Consider the following 18,208-nt stretch of genomic DNA (forward strand, 5'->3'; position numbering starts at 1 on the left):
GTGTTAGGCCCACGAGCAGCTGAGGCGGACGCGGGCGGGCGGGCGACGATCAACAGAGCCGGGGTGAATGTAAACCTGGCGGACGCAGGACCCCTCGTCCCATGCTCCTGATGACCATATAAAGCTAGGCTTGTCTCAGGCCGATCGCAAACAAAGCAGACCTGCCAAAAAAAATGCGTTCACTGGCACGCAGTCACACTCGCTCCCTAAAGTGGTCACACGCACACACACGCCGTGTGAGCTTCATTGCTTTGCCTCTTGGTAGAAGGCACCACCATCGTTTGCAAACGGTGTCTTCTGTTCCTGTTAAAAGTGTTCTGTCCACAAAAAAGAAACACACAGAAACATTAACCTCTTCCTGTATTAAAAGGTCACCCGTGCACGCTGCTTTCTGACTCCCTTAAAAAACAGATTTGCTTGTTTGTCATCTTTGAAGGAGGCCGAGGGGTTTAAGGGAAGGCCCCGGCCGTCAGTCAGGAGCTCCGGCTGATGATGAAGACATTGTGTTGAAGGTGTGTTTCGTGATCTTTTCATACTTTTTTTGGGGGGGAGGGGGGTGGGGGATTTATTGCACATCCAGTTAGCCACACAGGAGAGCGGCGGGGAAGAGGTCCCTGCCCCCACAGCACATTTCAAACTCCTACCTAACAAGAACAATCTGCGCGCAAGGCCGGAGAGCCCAGACACTCTCGGGGAATCTGAAGGGGGAGGAGAACAGTGGAAAAGGGAAAAGGCAGAAGGAGGGATTTGTCCTCACGGTTCACATCTCCTTATGCGCCATCCAGACAAACCTCCACTCTGAAATCTGAAACTACAGTAGTCGGCGGGGTTCACCGAGCATTTGCAGCACTTTTGCAGTGCCCTTTGTCACTTCACTTTTTCCAGACTGATTTCACTCCTCCTCCGTCAGAGGGGATTTCGGCAGAGACGCGCGTCCTGTTACAGTACATGGTGAGTAAAAGGCGTTTTCTTCTAAATTAAGATAACTCAAGTCGAACGCTGGATGCTGAAGCGGCGCTGGAGCATCTTGACATTATGTTAGCTCACATGATTGGAAATGGGCGACTCATGACGAGCTCAGAGCGGCATTCAGACTCAGGAAGTTAACTTGATTATTAAAGCTTAATAGCAGCCATATTTAGTTTCATTTGTAGTGATACAAAAAATACCCTTATTTTGTTCTCTAGCAAAATCTTCCCTCAGTGTGGCCACCGTATGTGCACCAATTTATTTGTCTGACTACTCAGACATGTGTAGGGGGTGTGTATTCGGTCTGCGGTGAGGGGATGATTAATTTGAGAAAAGAAAAAAAACTTCCAACCCAGTTTTTTTTCTTTTTCTTTTTTTCTTTTTTGTTTTGTTTTGTTTTCTGTCCAGATGAGAGCAGAGTTCTTCATGTGGCCCAGCTTGCACACAGATGGAAGAGAATAGGGATAAAAGTGCGAGAGCGGCTGCCAGTTGACACACAGACTGAGCCGAGAGCTGACTGCGATCCAAGGAGAAATAAATATAGCAAAGATCAGCAGCGTTTAAAGGGCTCATCCGCTCAATCTGCAGAAGAAAAAAAAAAAAAAAGACCCTTGCTTAAAAAGCACTTCAGTATCTTGGCATGTAGATAGTTTTAGTTTTATTGGCCTCTTAACCCACTCCAAATCCACAAAACCTGAGAAATAATCGTATTTTATTATGTAAATCTAACTCAATATTCTGGGTTGCGTCTGCTGCGTGTACGATCAGATGATCCTGTGCTCTATAACACGTGCATGTTATAACTTGCCTTGCTTCATTGCATCTTCAAACTGCTCTTTGCACGTGCAAATATTACATCTAAGAACATTTTGTTTTTTTGAAATGCTGCAGAAATATGCGCCCGCTATAAAATTGATAGATTGGATGTAGTTTACACAGATGTTTTCATTCAACAGGCTCGGTGCTTATAACAAATTGCATTTGAGTTACGGCGCTGAGCGGATCAGAGGTCCTTTAATGCCTTCCGAAGGCCTCCCCTGAAAGTAAAAAAAGCTGTTTACTGGACTTTATACCACATAATGCAAAGCAGCGGCAATAACTAACAACAAAACTTCATTTTGTTTCATTTTGGAGTGCCATCTCTCTTTGGGATTTAGGTTGAAATGACTCAGATGTGCGTGTATTTGAATTAGGGATACGTCCCACATTGTCCTGACGTTCAGTGTTGTCCGCAGATCGCGAGGGAAAACGATGCTCCCCATGGCCCTCCACCGCATCGGCCTGTGCGTGGTGCTTTGCGTCTGCAGCAGCCTCGCCACACCTCCGTATCTGGACAGCACCATGGAGGGAAGCACGGATGAGGAAGAACTCAGCAGCTCCAGTTCCTCCCAGGCCACCGTCGAGCTCTCCCCCGAGAATGAGACCACGACCCTCGGCCCGGTCCTCACGGCCCACGGGGAGGCGGGCCTCCTGCACCAGCTCGTGACCTTCCTGAGGGAGAACATGCTCCTCATCCTCGTGGCGACCACCCTCGTCCTCCTCGTGTTCCTCATCATCTGCGGGGCGATCGTCATGAGCCGCAGGCGCAAGGTCAACGCCTACTACCCGTCCTCCTTCCCCTCGAAAATGTACGTGGACGACAGGGACAAGACAGGGGGCGCCAAACCTTTTAATGAAGTGCAAGAGAAAGCTGCTCTCATGGAAGAGGCCGAGCCGGTGGACTCCCACAGACAGCTCCAGGCCGACATCATGAGGGCCGCCAAGAGCCTGCGCACGCCGAATAAATCTGTCGACGCTGCAGAGCGGAGCGACCCCTGTCAGAAAGTAGCAGCAGACCAAAGTCCAGAGGAAAGCTCGAAACCAGATGGCGGCACCTTGGACGAGCAGCTAGCCCTCGTCCCCGGGGAGAAGGAGCAGTGCGAACTTCCTGACAGAGATGCGGCCGCAGAGGTGAGTCCTCCAGAGAGGCCTCACCCGGAGGAGGAGGATTCGGGAGAGCCCGTGAGCGGCAGGAGTCTGCGGCCTTCCTCTCTGCACATTCACAATGACTCTGCCACGCTTCAGCTCATCGCAGGAGAGAAAACCGCCTTCTAGAAAAACTCTGAACACTGTGACCCGAGCGTCTTTCTGTCTCGCTGAACCCGCGGGGGGATGTTAGTCCATTAAACCCAGAGGGATTTTTTTAATGGTTTATTAGAGCAAATGCGGGAAAAACTTGCTAAATCCCTCTAGAGGCTGTTTTTGCAATATTTCATGTTTTCACTCGAGTTCACTCTGGATCATTCTACTTCTAGTTTAAAATCAGGTTTCATGGTACAAACGTATTTATTTTTCTTTTTTTTATCAGGGGGTATCGTTGTGTTGCTCAAGGATCTCTGAAATTTAACATAGCACCCTTGTCTAAACATTCCCTCATGCGGCCACTATTGTAAATTGTGTGGCCTCAAATACTTCTGTACAAACCAATGACTCATGGATCAGTTTTTCTACACATTTAACTACCAGGGATTGACTTTGGTTTACAACTTTTTTTTCATATACATTGTACTATACACGCAACTGCACACGTTTATTATTAGCATTACTACAACTGCATTAAATTTAAACGGGCGGCCTCGCTTCTCCGTGAGCAACTAAACGGTTAATAAACTGGACTCAAATGATGATTGACGATACTTTTATTGCAGACTATCAAAGACACATCTGTAAATATCATAAATTACACTTAAAACTTATGGACCCTTTCTTTGTTTCAAGCCACTCTGCTTCACTGCATATCAAAAGGTCAGTGCTAAGGGTTACAGATGGGATACTTCCACAGCTTCTTTTTTTTTTTTTTTAGCTTTAATCAATACCTCCATCACAACTCCCAAAATAAACACGATCTCAAAAATAAGGCTCACCTTTGTACCAACCACCCAAGCAGTGCGTGTAGACATTGTGCGTTTACGTGACAGGCTAAAAGATACAGTATACAGGGTTAAAGGGTCACAGACTAGTGAAGAAAGCCTGGTTGTAACACTGCTACGGAAAGTTGACGACGGTGCATCGTTGTTGCAGGAAAGTGAGGTGCTGACGCTGGAGTGCCGCTTACTTCTCTTCTACGCAGCAGGAAGGAAGCGGTGTCCAGCTGTGAGTGAGAACGCTCCCTTTAATTATTGGCCCTGACTGCCTCCTGCTGGTCGTCATGTTGCTTGAGGCGGTAGTCAGCCAGGGCGGCCTTGATGGCGTCCTCCGCAAGCACTGAGGCGGGAACGAGCAGCAGTTAAGTGCACGTACACGCGGGGAGAATTATGGAGAAAAAGATGAAGGGATACTTACTGGAGCAGTGAAGCTTAACAGGTGGAAGACTGAGCTCTTTGGCTATGTCTGTGTTCTTGATCTGCAAAGCCTCATCCACCTGAGGCAAAAAAAAAGAAAAGGCATAGCTTCAAATCATGAGCAAAACTAAGCAACAATAAGAAACCAGGAAAGGAGGAAAACGTGTCCACTCACAGATTTGCCTTTCACCCACTCAGTGGCCAGAGAGCTGGAGGCGATGGCAGAGCCGCAGCCGAAGGTTTTGAACCTGGCATCCACAATCTTTCCATCGTCATCCACCTCAATCTGTCAAAACAAATCAGTGATAATGATCTGACGTCTGAAAATAAAATGACATCTTCAACCAGTCGATTGAAGTAACAGCAGCTGCTACTTCTATTCGTGGGAAGTTCCTCTGATAACCACACCAATAATTGTGTGATACTGAACACCCAAGTTGCTCCCAGCGCGTGGCACTGGTGTGTGTGAATGTGTGTGTGCGCTTGTGCGAATGGGTGGATGTGTCTCTGATGTGTCTCTGACTGTAAAAGCTTCGAATACCTCTGAGCACGTAGAAAAGCGCTATATAAAAGCAAAAGCATTTACTGAAGGACATGATTTCAGACGTCTCTGCTCTAAAAGCTTATAGTTTATACAAAATGGTGCAATTCATCCACATTTGGTGACAAACGTACTTGGAGCTTCATCACATCCCCACAGGCTGGAGCGCCCACCAGGCCAGTCCCAACTTTCTTGGAGTTTTTGTCCAGTGATCCCACATTTCTCGGGTTCTCGTAATGGTCCACCACCTTCAGACAAAATGTATTGTTGTTAGGGATTAATGGCACCAAAACAAATGCCAGATGACAGCGGCATCCTAGGATACAATTTGCGTCTATAAGTCACTGGCATTGTTGCGACGCAGCTACAAATTTCCTTCCTTACGTAACAGGCACTGAAATAAACGGATTAGGACTGGATTTCATTGTCCACTAAATAAACTCCTTCTTCCTGCCCCCTCCTCTAGTTTCTGCTGAGTCACTCTGACCAAGACAACATGCAGTGGTTCAGGATCACAGTATATAAGTATAGGACCATATTTAATGCAAGAATACAATTAATGGAAGTTTATCTTTGTGCTTAAGGAAGTTTTTTGTTGTACATCTTCAAAGAATTGCAAATATACTTGCTAAAACATTTAGACACAGCATCCTAATATGAAGGTGGGGCACTAAATCCCCCTTCAAGACTTTCACAGTATTCATTTTATGTTATATGTGCATTTTGTTAAATAGATATATAGATCCAGGTACAACAGTACAATATATGTACTATAAACAATGTAAAGCATCCAATTACCACAATCACTATTATTTACAAATGTTGCATCATACCTGTTATGGACATTTGAATTGAGCTTTATTTAGATAAAATGTTACATTTAGGAGGAAAACACAAAGCCTTCCCCACAGGTGTTACTGAACATTTACCTGTTTCTAGCACACTGTGCTCCATCACCATTAAAGCTTATTAATCGGATGGAAGTATTAAAACTGTGGGCAGTGCCCAGATGGAAGGTGGATTAGAGACGCTATTCTGGTCTTAAACTTGGTAACTAGTTAGCATGAAACAGATATTGTTAACTATTTTTTGTTCCCTGTCACACCCACCATGAGATAACCCAAAACAGCCTGATGTAACTTCAGGGCATTTGTGTCGCACATGTAAGCGAGCTTCCTGTGGTTATCCCCTAGCTACGCATTCACCAACATTATTTTTTTGAATAAAATAAATAAGAGTTTGCGACCCATAATACCCGTATTAAGCTGAACTGTCTGCGTAGTTACTCCAAACTGACTGGAATATATGTAAACAGTAGCTAAACCGCAGCTACAGCACCGTGAACCGGGCTCCGTTCAGAAACGCGAAAGCACTCAAGATGTTTTACCTTCTTGTGATAGCAGCACTGAGTGATAAACTCCGGAGCAGACAGCCTCCTGGTCACGAAAGTCAGAGGACTGAGACACTTCTTCGCTACAACCCCCGCCATGTTGAGAGATGAATGGCGTAGTTTGGAAAAGGAGAAGCGCTCGAGCTCGACGCAGGCAGAGGACGGCACGTCACGGTCAGTGGGCGGGGATAAAGTAATCAGATCTGCGCATGCGCAGTTTATGTAAGACAGTGGAGGGTAGACATAGTTTCATAAAAACGTAGAGTCTCAGTTTTAAGACACCCAAACTTGTGTTGTCGGGTTAACATTAAATCAAGTGCTGTTTTGAGGAAGGCTACTTGAAAGGAATGTACAGTCTAAGTCAGGGGTCGGCAAGGAAACTGATCATAGCCGTTCACTTTTTTACGCTAACTGCCTCAGAATAGCGGCAACTAGTCACTCATCAGTGAACGAGTGAGACTTACACAACAACTGAATGACACTGAATGCCACACCACACTCACGGTTGTAACATCAAACAACCAAAAACACTGAAATCCCACAGTGCATTGCAGCACATTTACTAGTTGCTATCGAGTATTCAATTCATAGGTATTTTTATTTAAATGCGTTAGTTTTTTTAAATATAATTCTAAATTTGAATTGATGGTGATCTTGTAACATTAAAATAAAATTTATTTAATTTTTTGTTGCTCAAAATATACGTCACAACTGCTGGTCCAGCCCACTATTTATTGGACTTTTCGACCCCAGGTAAGACAACCACGGATAAAACCCTGTTATGTTACATAAATGCAATTTTGTTTTCTCTGTAGCAGTTGTTTCATTTCATAAATGCAACACACTATAGGCCTAGCATAGAGGTAAAAACGATGTATGCAGTGTTATCCTCATTTTAGATGTTAGAGGGGTTTTGTGGCTCCCAGTGTTTTCTTTTCTGTGGGAAACGGGTCTAAATGGCTCTTTGAGTGTTGAAGGTCGCCGACCCCTGGTCTAAGTCAATAGTTTTTTTTATATATATAATATATATATATTTGTTTTTACAGTTTATTGTCCCATTACATGCTATACATGCATCACTATCAACAAACATTTATTAGATACATATCTATCATTTAATAGACACAAACTCTTTCTATATTAACAAAGTGTTTTATTCCAAAAGGCGTTGAATAAAGGCAACTGGACTTGTAGAATTTTCTTGAGGACGTTTCGCCACTCATCCTAGTAGCTTCTTCAGTTCTCGGATGACTCTATAAATTGTGAGGCTTTCATTGGTGCAAAAAAAAAAAACAAAAACAAATATAATGTTGTGTTTTATCAGGCAACTAGATTTGTTCAGTTTTCTCACAGGTGTTTTATTATTCATCCAAGCGTCTTCTTCAGTTTATACTTCGTCGTGTTACTAATTATTTTTGAGTAAGGTATTTATATGCCTGTATACCTACCATTCAAATAATAATAATAATAAAAACATTTAACATAAATGTTCCGATTGTGAAACAGATACTGAGATTCTTCACTTTAAATCCTTTATTCAAAGTTGCACTTGCCAGTGTCAAATTTCAGCAATAGACAAACGCATAAGTTATCTATGCAAATGCAGAAACAGCACATGTGGTGTAGTTGACTGATTATTTAATCAATGGTCAGAGTTTTTTTTTTTTTTTTTTTAACCGTGTATAGTAAGCCTCCTTAAATATACCCAGATATTACTACACTATAGTAGTATAAATATTCTTATTCTGTATAATGACTACTTTTATATATATGAAACTGGGTAGCAGCATCAACGCTTATTTACTTGCAAATGAAACTGATTGGTTGGCTGTTCGTCCTGTGGTTTATTCACTCACAGTCAGCATTTTTGTTCTTTTGCGTAACGTTATCATGTGAGTTCAGATGTTCATAACAATGTTGTTTATGTAACAGTTTTCTTCATCATCCACCAGAATCCATGATTTTGAAAAATGATTACTTTTTTCTGTGTATGGTTGTTTTAGAAAAAAAAAATCAGTTAATGGAAATAGATACAGGTATATATCACTGTTAAACTTAGGTCTTTGGAGACACTACAGTGTAACTTAAGAGTTTCGATTGGTTCAGCCATTGGTTCAGGAACATGTACTGTTGGTTTTTGTCTTTCTGTTGTGGGGATCCTCATTTTGGAAATTTTGTCATTTTCTTTGTGACCACAGATCTTACCTTCGTCACACTGACACAGCCTAGGAAACAGAAGTGAGAAGTTACATCCAGTTGAAAGACATTCAGGAAGGCACAACTTTTTAGACAGCTTTCACTTCGAGACATAATGTGAGTACCTAATTTTTCTCTAAAAAATTACTGTTTTGATAAGATTGTGAGTAATTATATTTATCTATGCTCATGAAAACATTGTGGTGCTTCGTATTTCAGAAAAAAGTGGCCAGAATGAGTGTGGATTACATTGAATATGACGATTACACTGCTGAAAATGGAACAGAGAACAACGTCAGCACCAATGGACTATTGAATTTCGATACATCTCATACTTCTTTGTCTAGTGTTTTGGTGGCAGTTAATATCATCATATGTGTTATTGGTCTCGGGGGAAATTCTTTGGTGATTTGGATCTGTGGTTGTAAAATGAAGACAACGGTCATCACCACTTGGTACATCAGTCTGGCCATTTCAAACCTTTTGTTCTGTGCCATTTTGCCTCTCGAAGTATTCTACATGATAACATTACACTGGCCTTTCGGCCAAGTCTTGTGCAAGCTCACCTCTTCCGCCCTGTTTCTCAACATGTACAGCAGTGTGTTCCTCTTGGTTCTCATCAGTGCTGACCGGTGTGTGACGGTTTTATATCCTGTGTGGTCGCAGAATCACAGGACAACGCGGAAAGCATCTGGAGCTGTCCTTCTCATGTGGCTCCTTTCCGCACTTTTAACGTTGCCCTCATTGATCTTCCGGGAAACAACAGTCTACGGCTCAGTCACTCAGTGCATCACTAAATACGATCCTTCCAGCCACAAGGCGGTGGCATTGACTCGATTCATCTGTGGGTTCGTGATCCCTTTCCTAATGATCGTATCCTGCTGCACGGTACTTGCGATGAAGCTGAGAAATTTGACCATCAAGTCAACAAAGGCTTACAAAATCATGGTGGCACTCATCTTGTCGTTCTTTTGCTGCTGGGTCCCCTACCATATCTTTGTTCTGCTGGAGTTAGACTTGAAGACGCAGACTTTGAAGGAACTTGAAACTGGGCTGAAAGTGGGGGCCACCCTGGCTGCAGCAAACAGCTTAATTTCGCCAGTTCTCTATGTGTTCATTGGCAACGACTTCAAACGGACCCTAAAGCGCTCTCTGACATCAAGGATTGAGGGAGCAATTGCAGAAGACTTTCGTACAGTAGGTTTCAGTCATTCAAAGTCCAAGCGAATGGACATTATCTTAGATTAGATTGGAATATTTGCCACAGTGACCAGGAATATAGTGTACATCGACATTATTGTAAATCATTGACAAAATGTCATCACGTGATTAACTTTGGTGATGATTTGTTATCATGATGATAAAACTCTTTAAAAGTCTTTACACTCAGGCATTAACATTTTTATTGTGTCTTTATTGTGTCCATCTTTTTGTCTTCAAAATTCTCTGGATGTATTTGAATGTATTATTTGCAGTGTAATGTATTATATTGAGCAAAATGTAAAACATAATTCAATTTAAGAATACATACTTGAAAAATCCCTGTGCTGTTAAAAATGATACTGAATTTATACTGTTGTCACTTCCTTCTGTAAAAATCTTCAGATTAGTAAAGATTACCTCTGCTTTCAAGCAATCCCGTTGTATATTTGTGTTTGTCTGTGTTTATTAAATTTAATTTATTTTATAATAAAAATTATAGTCTGGTCATATTAGTGTTTATACAATTATATATACTAAATGAAATGTGAAATGTGTAACCCCATCATCTGTGCCATCTTTTGTCCCTTCAGTGTCAGAACTAATTAAATTTATAGGGTAACAAAATGCCAGTGTTGTGTGCAGCCACCGTGTAGTCAAAAGTCCATTAAAGTACCATTACTTAAAACCATGAAGGCAGAACCTGGAAGGCAGCACTCAGGGCATAGAATTCCCCCTGCCCGTAACCACGCCCCCTGCCTCCGTCAGCCTGTGGCCACGCCCCTTGCGTCCTCTAGGAACTACTACCGGTTTGTCGAGCAGCGGATGTGTGATGCAGTAAGGATATTTCTCAACTCCTCACAAGTTGTTATCAACAAATATTTGGAAAGACGCGTTCGATTAACACTCTTGTGTTTGTTGTATCTTATTCGGTTTGTCGGTCGGACCTTTAAACTGTCAGTTTTGGTCGGACTTCTTCGCTTGCTAACGTTAGCTTAATGATTCCCTTTCTAGATGGGAGACTAGCTACCAGCTGTTGACTTTGGTTTGATTCATTTCCTTTCACTCCCTTCTTCGTTAGCTACACATCTTGTCTACTGGATCTTCCTATGTGCGTGCTTTGAGGCGCCGGGTGCCAGCGAAGTCACTTCGACCCCTATCTACGGTGGTTATTTAGCGGATCTATTGTCATAAACAAATGGCCACCGCTGCTCCACCTCCTCCGGCTCCATCTGGCTCTGCTGCGGCCACTGAAATCCCAAATCCCGGATCCAGCGGCTCGACTGCGGCCGACAGCGGCAACCAGGACAGCACTTTTGAGTGTAACATATGTCTGGACACCGCCAAGGACGCAGTGATCAGCTTGTGTGGACACCTCTTCTGGTGAGAACAGAGCTATTGTCTTGTGTTTACATTTTTAAGTCGTGATACAAATCAATCGGGGTATTAAGATGTTCAGAGGCCGAGAACGAGTCCGCACACACCGGTTTTGTAAGACTTATCTGACTCACAGCTGCCTCTCTTATAATTGAACAAGAGGCCACAGAGAATACAATATAATAACACTTATTATTATTATCAATAATGAAACTATTATAATCCAGATGGTTCCTCACAGATCAACAGTGCCACCAGTTGTACTCATAGTTGGTTGTCTTCTTTATTGTGATCATTCAAAAGTATATTTACATTTAACAGACCAACCACTTTTGAACCGTAAATAAAACTTAATAGTTGATTTGTATACCTCTGCCAGTACCTTGGGGGGGGGTCTGTTAATGTCGCCTGTTTGTTTGTGTATTGTAGACAAGCATTGTCCGTAAATGCTGACCTAGTGCTTGTTGCAACACATGCTACATATTATTTTGGTCATTTCCACTTCCTCTGTAGCCGCACGTAGCATATGTAAAGTGAAACTAATCTGTATCTCTCCCTTGTCCATATGTCGTCCTCCTTTGCATCTTCACTTGATTAGTTGGCCTTGTTTGCATCAGGTAAGCTGAACCCTCCTTTATTTTTTCACTACATTCAAATGCCAAATGTAGTGTGGTGTGTTAACATTTTTTTTTGTCTTCATGCAGTGGTTGGAGACCCGACCCAACAGACAAGTGTGCCCGGTATGTAAAGCAGGCATCTGCAGAGACAAAGTGATCCCCTTATATGGGCGGGGAAGCACAGATCAACAGGACCCGAGGTGGGTAGTTTAGTGCAGCAGCACAGGCCAGAATAACTCTTAAGCCTCACGTGTGGTGTATTCAGTGATTGTTTATATAAAATGTGCTTTTGTGTTTTAGAGAAAGAACTCCACCCCGACCACAAGGACAAAGACCTGAGCCTGAAAACCGTGGTGTAAGTACCTTCAGACTTTCTTCAATCCAAAAAGACGTTTTTTTGTTTTTGTTTTTGTTTTTTTTTTACTGCCACGTCAGCTGTTCACATCATGATGAAACCATTACATCCAATGATGAAGGTGCTGCAGTGTAAACCTGCGCTGTATTCATTAACAAAAGAACATTTCCCACTGGGATCCATTACACGTTAAGAGCTGAGATGCAGCGTGTCCCTCGAGAATGACAACAAAGTTCGCCCAGCGTTGCGTCACGTCTCGCTTGCTGTGTGTTAAATGAACATGATGAAGATGTTGCCGCACCTCAAGAAAATCCACACTTTGTCATTTTAATAACAAAACACACGTTTTACAGGGTTTTCAGGGATTCGGCTTTGGCGATGGAGGTTTCCAAATGTCATTTGGAATCGGTGCCTTTCCATTCGGTATTTTTGCCACAGCCTTCAACATCAACGATGGAAGACCCCCTCCAGGTACTTGTGTTTTTTTCACTCTATCACAACAACCACTCTGTGGCTTTTTAGCATCAATATATCAAGTAACCTCTGTTAAACAATTTCCCAAACAGCAGCTCCTGGGACACCGCAGCACATGGATGAGCAGTTCCTGTCCCGACTCTTCCTGTTTGTCGCTCTGGTGATCATGTTTTGGCTGCTGATTGCGTGAAGGTGTGGAAAGTCACCGCCTTGTGTTACAACCCCAAAAGATTTGACAGAGATGAGACCTCGTGGCGCATCCCCCTGATTTGTTCTGACGCTTCGTGGTAGTGATCCACACTTTTTGGAGCTCGTGCTGATTTTCCTCTCCTTGACATCAAGTCATATGAGATTTGAATGAAGCACCCCAAAAAAAAAAAACACTATCTTTACTATTGGAAACTTTTAAGGAAAGTCTTAAAATCTCGGTGGCCTTATGTTTATAGTGACAAACTTCATGCTGCTTGATAACAATTTCCTCTTTCAAAAATCTACACCCATGGCTGTTTTGTTACTAATTTCTCATATTGTCTTGTTTAAAAGGCTTATCTTTACAAAACTACTTTTAAGAAACCTACAGGATTCTTATTTACATGACGGATTGAGTCGTAGGAAGTGCATCCTCCATGTTCCTCCTCTCTTTGTTCACTCAGGCTGTGTCCAACATTCACTTCTCCCAAATTAACATCATACCACATGCCTGACTTGTCAGCATATGTCATGAATATTAAATACTTGCCATGTGTTTAAGTTAGCTGTGTGTTGTGAGCACACTGTTGCTAGGCAACCACTGAAACTGTCTAGACAGTCGAGTAACTCAATGACCACTAAAATATAAAGGCATAATTACATTGTAAGGTCACTGGCAGTATCAACATGTCCTCCTCAAACTATACAACTATGTTACAGTATATTAGCTTCTTAGCTGTGTGTTATTTCTAGAAATAACCAACCTTACACACGTTTTAGGTACGGGGCTGTGAATGCCACTAGAGGAGACGGTTCATATTCTTGTCAGCACCACATTCATTTGAAAGCAACAGTTATTTTAAGGCATCACTTCCCGCTGTTAAAACTTGGAAATGATATCTGTGAAAAGAGTTGTATATTATAATTGTTGTTTTTACATAGAAGAGTGATGTGATACTGGACTCAGCCTTAATGAATGGAGGTTTTTTTTTTTTGGTGTTGATTCAGCTGTACCAGATCTTCACAACTTATCTCGTCAGCAAAAACGACCAACATCACACACGTTCATCAAATCAGTGCTGCCTATTTATTTTAAGATGTGATTAAAAAAAAAAAAATGTGTTAATGCATGTAAGCAGCAGGAAAAGTAATTTATAAAACAGTGTTGACCTGACCTGTAAAAGCTTTCATTTTTGCTCAGTTTACGTATGTCAATGTAATTAAATGTAAAATACTGTAGATTATTACACAGTTAAAAATGAAGGTTGGCTGAACATGAAACAACTTTTCTTAATGTGAATTTACTCTATTGACAGTAAAGATATGTAAATGAAGATGTTAATACTCGTCTGAATTTTTATTAAGGTGTAAATCTATAAGGACTTCACTCCTCCAAGTCTTTCTTGTCTAATAAATACACAAATTGAAACATGAAAAATAGTCTCTACCACTTTGTGCTGTCAGGAAAGAAAAATAGATATTTCGGTTGTGGAACAGGTTTGCAGAAAACTGAATAAAGTCAACAAAAAAAAAATAAGTCAGTTCAGATCAGTCCTTTGTCTGTGGCTCCACTTTAATTTCTTGAGATTCCTGCTTAGTTATGTTGAACTCTGCTTCGTAAATAATCTGCTGGATCTTTATTTTTGTCTCACACCTTTTCTGTGGGGGGAGTCGCTTCAGAGCGGGAACAAAGCTCAGCAGAAACAGTTCGTCCTCGTCCCGCGGCCTCCTGGGAAACGAGGTGCCATTGTCTTTGACCGGCCATTTTGTGGGTGAGGGTGTATTTTGAGGAGACGGCAGCGACCGCTTCCTTCCGGTGTTGCTGCTGGGGGTGGTGTTTGGGCCTGAAGGTCCCTTGGCCAGAACAGCCAGCTGGGCCTGTGTGTCTTGAGTTGCTGCAGGGGGCTGCGTTACTGAGGCCACCTGGGGCTTGGGGTCAGGTGGACTCCCGGGTACTTTTGTAGTATTTTGCGGCGTCTTGACTGCCTCAGACAAAGTGTTTTCTCCCTCCACACCGGCAGACTCGTTGTCGGGGTTGTCGTGGTCGTCGTCGTTGTTGCTGCAGATGTCTGCCAGTCCGCTTCTCGACCCAGTGAAGGGTGCAATAAAGTTCATGAGTTGTCTGTATTTCCATCGACTTTGTACAATTTCTCCTTGCTTCTTGGTTTTGATCTCCATTCGGACTTCCTTCAGGTACCTGTCTCTCATGTTCTTCCATTTTCTTTTACAATCCTCAGCTGGAAAAGCAAAATAGCAGAGTGTGAGGAGCAGGAAATCACAGGAAAGCTTCTGCTGCCTATTTATAATGCACACAGTTCAATAGCAAGGATGACTACGTTATGAGTGAACTAATGCTCAGCCGTGCCCTAATTGTAGTTTGTGACAACCTCAACGAGAAATCAAGAGAATCAAGAAATTTACCACTGCTGGTCTAGACAGCGGTCATGATAGTGACCCATTGTTTTGAGACAACAGGTAGTCATTATTCTAGTGAATCCAAATAGATTGCAAATGAACACCCTGCAATGCATTTTAACGAGAGGTGTGAACACGTGTACGTAGAGCTGCCTGCTTTGATGATATTACAAAGATCGCAAGTTAAAATTTAAGTTGTGTGAACACAACTTAAATGAGGATGGCCTTGCTGTGTAGCACGCAACATAAATACAGCAGGGATAACAAAATAACTTAACGCAAACAATGTTCATTTATTATGTTACAATGCTGTGTAGTCAAACCGGTGTGTTTATATTTCCTAGTGAAGTTTGCATTATTTCCTGAGATCGATTGAGATTCATTAGGTACACTAGTTAATACACACGCATTATAATGTAACAGCCCTGAACTAAATCTTAGCTTTATGAAGTTTTAAGTAATGAATGAATAATTAGAATGATTATTCGGTTTGCTAATTAACACCTTTAATCAAAGCGTTCAGTATTAAATCACACAGATCAGCAATCACCTGTGGAAAGTTGTAACTAAAAGTGAACATTATAATATTAGTAGATGCAGAATTGTTGCCAGATCAGTTTGGGATTACATTATATGGTAGATGTGTACCTAATAAAGTGGCCAGTGTTTATGATGTATGTGGGTCATTAAAGTGAGGCGGAACAATAATTTAGTCAACTAAAACTTAAAATAACTGGCTTATGACTCGTGAAAAAGTTGCAAAAAGGAAGGTCGGAGTAATGATTTTATGTAGTCTGGAGGTCATGAGTGTTTTATGTTTTATCATATACATATATATATATATTGTCCGTGCACCTGGTTGTATTTAAGGCTTGGGGCTCTGACATTTCCAGCACACCGTGGCGCTATCGCTTCCACGAGACTTCGAGAAGCTTTCACTTTATATGGAGCTCCTGCTTCAGTGAGCGACACGGAAAGCACGCGTGAACAAGGCGAGTCCGTGACGCCCAGCAGGTTTTCGCCTCCTCTGCCTCCTCCGCACGGTTCTTCTCCTTCTCCGTGTGTCGGCCACGCGGCTGACTGCAGCGCGGCCTACGGCGCGCGAGCTGCGTCTGCTACCGCTAGCACGGCACGCGCGGCTCGCATTCACGCCACAGGGCAGCAGCCGTGCATACACAATATTAAAAGCTACAAACTGCGCGCAACAAATACGCGAAATATCCCTAGAAGCACGTTGCAATTAATTTTTCATCTGCTTACTCTTCCACGCCAACGTCAGCAGTGCAAATAATAACTGTCAGTAAAGTTCTGATAAACAAACAAGAAAACAACAACAACTAAATACTTACAGGGGAGACCCAGTCCGATACTGATATTTCTCCAAGCATTTGCCCGACTTTCTGTACAGCGGTAATTCGGCAAAGTGAAATTGTAAAGCTCTGGGTAATCAAATACAGCCAATATTAACTTATCGTCCATTTTGCCCCTATGTTATCTCTCTGTGTGCTGCGCGGACGCGGAAGCGGCAGTCTTCTCCCGCCTTTTCCGCCCCGGCGCAAGTTATCGCGAGTGGCGGGTGCCTGCCGCGCCGTGTCGCTCCGCCGCGCGGCACTGGCTGGGCGTTGTAGTCTTTTGACACAAGGGGGCGTACTGCTCTACATTGCCTTCATCCTGCTCCATCGTGGGGGTGAGTAAAAGTCGCCTTTTATGCCTAAAATAACGTGTATTTTGTTCTTAAACGATTTAAAAGATGCATGTATGTTTATTACCTTTACGCAAATTAAAAATGAATCCACTCTAAAACCACCGAAAAATGCAAATAGATAAAGTAAATAAAAACAAAATACTACAACAATAATAAGCAATGCGTAATCATGTGTCTCTTGTATCAGGACCAGACTCATAATTCAAAGAGGGTTCCCACTTTACTTTATCTAATTTTAAGTGTATTATGAATGTAAGATATTTTAGCGGTACATTAAACATTACTCTGTGTCACTTTCACGCTTTCAGATATCTGGTGCAGTGACATGTTCTTCCTTGCAGCATAAGTAAGAAAATACAATACAATCAGTTAGTTGTTAATATTACATGCTTTGTTGGGAAGTCCAAAAATAAAAAAAAGACACTGGATCCATTCCCAGTTTCAGACCTTGTATCTTTATTATTATTGTTATTTCTATTGATACATTAGATCAGTACCTTTGCATCTTATTGCATGACCAAAAACAATGAGCCTGAATACCGCTTTCTGCCTGGCATTTAAAGAACATGGGTGAGGTTGGATTTATTTCTTCAACTAACACTGATCTCTCCTCAGCGGTTATTGTTTTCTGTTCAATCTACAGAAAAAAAATGTAAAATTTAAAAATTAACACCAAAGTATTTTTTCCACTGCATTTTAACACTGCATTTGCAGGCTTCTTGATTCAGACAATGGTCAGTGTAACATATAGTAAAACGTATCTTAAAATGGTGGCAGATACTTGTACTTGATGTTATGAAAGTCTGTGGAAAAATAAGATGCAGCAGGTTGAGGAAGTAGGCATATATCTTTGAATTAGGGGGAAATCTTGTGCCTTCATCCTATAAATTCAGCAAACTATCGCTCCTCCTCTACATATCTGTACACAAAGCATATGCATATTTAAAATTTTGTTGTACAAACTTATTTAAATTGCAAAGAGCGTTTTAACTCAGAGAGTCGACGCCAGACAAACTACAGATAAACACCAGGTCCCACAGCTCATTTTGAGTTCCCGGGGGACATTACACAATAAGAGAGAAACATTGTTGAGCTTCAGCCGCCTCGTGGTGGTTCTTCTGATCCCTCTCAGGTCCCCTTCAGTGTCATCTGTTGAGAAATCTGGACCTTTTGCAGTCATTGAGTTCCCTTGCACAAGACAGGAAGGGTGATCCTCTGCATTTCCTGGCTGCACAGCTGCAATCTCTGCTTCCCCATGAGGCGTTAGGTCCCGGTCGAGCCTCCGGCAGAAACACTGAGCATTTCTCACACATGAACGGTCTGATGCAATGCGCAGTCCTCTGCTCGTTTATCAGCAGTCGGTGTGTGGGTATTTATACTCCTCCTAAATTGTGGCGATTTGATTGTGTCCTTTATTTATCGCAACCTTGTGTTTCCTCCCACCTTTTTTTTTAAATGAG

The 18,208-nt window shown here is 42.3% G+C and overlaps 5 protein-coding genes across 6 annotated transcripts; 3 read left to right on the forward strand and 2 right to left on the reverse strand.

The window, feature by feature from the left end:
* The first annotated feature begins 621 nt into the window (after window positions 1–621).
* Window positions 622–3,853, forward strand: tmem119b (transmembrane protein 119b). Its single transcript, XM_047569226.1, has 2 exons — window positions 622–951; window positions 2,205–3,853. The coding sequence occupies exon 2, from the start codon at window positions 2,221–2,223 to the stop codon at window positions 3,061–3,063; it is 843 nt and encodes a 280-aa protein (XP_047425182.1). The 5' UTR covers window positions 622–951; window positions 2,205–2,220; the 3' UTR covers window positions 3,064–3,853.
* On the reverse strand, window positions 3,630–6,384 carry iscub (iron-sulfur cluster assembly enzyme b). Its single transcript, XM_047569231.1, has 5 exons — window positions 6,218–6,384; window positions 4,965–5,078; window positions 4,465–4,575; window positions 4,291–4,369; window positions 3,630–4,212 (listed from the first exon to the last, which is right to left on the reverse strand). Exons 1-5 carry the CDS (start codon window positions 6,317–6,319, stop codon window positions 4,121–4,123), a joined length of 498 nt encoding a protein of 165 aa, XP_047425187.1. The 5' UTR covers window positions 6,320–6,384; the 3' UTR covers window positions 3,630–4,120.
* On the forward strand, window positions 6,273–10,124 carry LOC124996342 (chemerin-like receptor 1). The gene is made up of 3 exons (XM_047569225.1): window positions 6,273–6,394; window positions 8,419–8,533; window positions 8,636–10,124. The coding sequence occupies exon 3, from the start codon at window positions 8,651–8,653 to the stop codon at window positions 9,662–9,664; it is 1,014 nt and encodes a 337-aa protein (XP_047425181.1). The 5' UTR covers window positions 6,273–6,394; window positions 8,419–8,533; window positions 8,636–8,650; the 3' UTR covers window positions 9,665–10,124.
* A 168-nt stretch (window positions 10,125–10,292) lies between these two features.
* rnf185 (ring finger protein 185) lies at window positions 10,293–13,970 on the forward strand. Of its 2 annotated transcripts, none has more exons than XM_047569230.1 (7): window positions 10,293–10,453; window positions 10,698–10,999; window positions 11,592–11,610; window positions 11,698–11,810; window positions 11,911–11,965; window positions 12,319–12,436; window positions 12,535–13,970. In XM_047569230.1, exons 2-7 carry the CDS (start codon window positions 10,815–10,817, stop codon window positions 12,627–12,629), a joined length of 585 nt encoding a protein of 194 aa, XP_047425186.1. In that variant the 5' UTR covers window positions 10,293–10,453; window positions 10,698–10,814; the 3' UTR covers window positions 12,630–13,970. The 2 variants fall into 2 exon arrangements, with proteins under 2 accessions (XP_047425186.1, XP_047425185.1); XM_047569229.1 differs by having other exon boundaries at window positions 10,294–10,453; window positions 12,532–13,970.
* On the reverse strand, window positions 13,483–16,639 carry LOC124996344 (transcription factor Adf-1-like). Its single transcript, XM_047569228.1, has 2 exons — window positions 16,393–16,639; window positions 13,483–14,865 (listed from the first exon to the last, which is right to left on the reverse strand). Exons 1-2 carry the CDS (start codon window positions 16,520–16,522, stop codon window positions 14,177–14,179), a joined length of 819 nt encoding a protein of 272 aa, XP_047425184.1. The 5' UTR covers window positions 16,523–16,639; the 3' UTR covers window positions 13,483–14,176.
* Window positions 16,640–18,208: the final 1,569 nt, after the last annotated feature.

The sequence above is a fragment of the Mugil cephalus genome, chromosome 19 (genome assembly GCF_022458985.1).
Source record: "Mugil cephalus isolate CIBA_MC_2020 chromosome 19, CIBA_Mcephalus_1.1, whole genome shotgun sequence".
NCBI classification, from domain to species: Eukaryota; Metazoa; Chordata; class Actinopteri; order Mugiliformes; family Mugilidae; genus Mugil; species Mugil cephalus.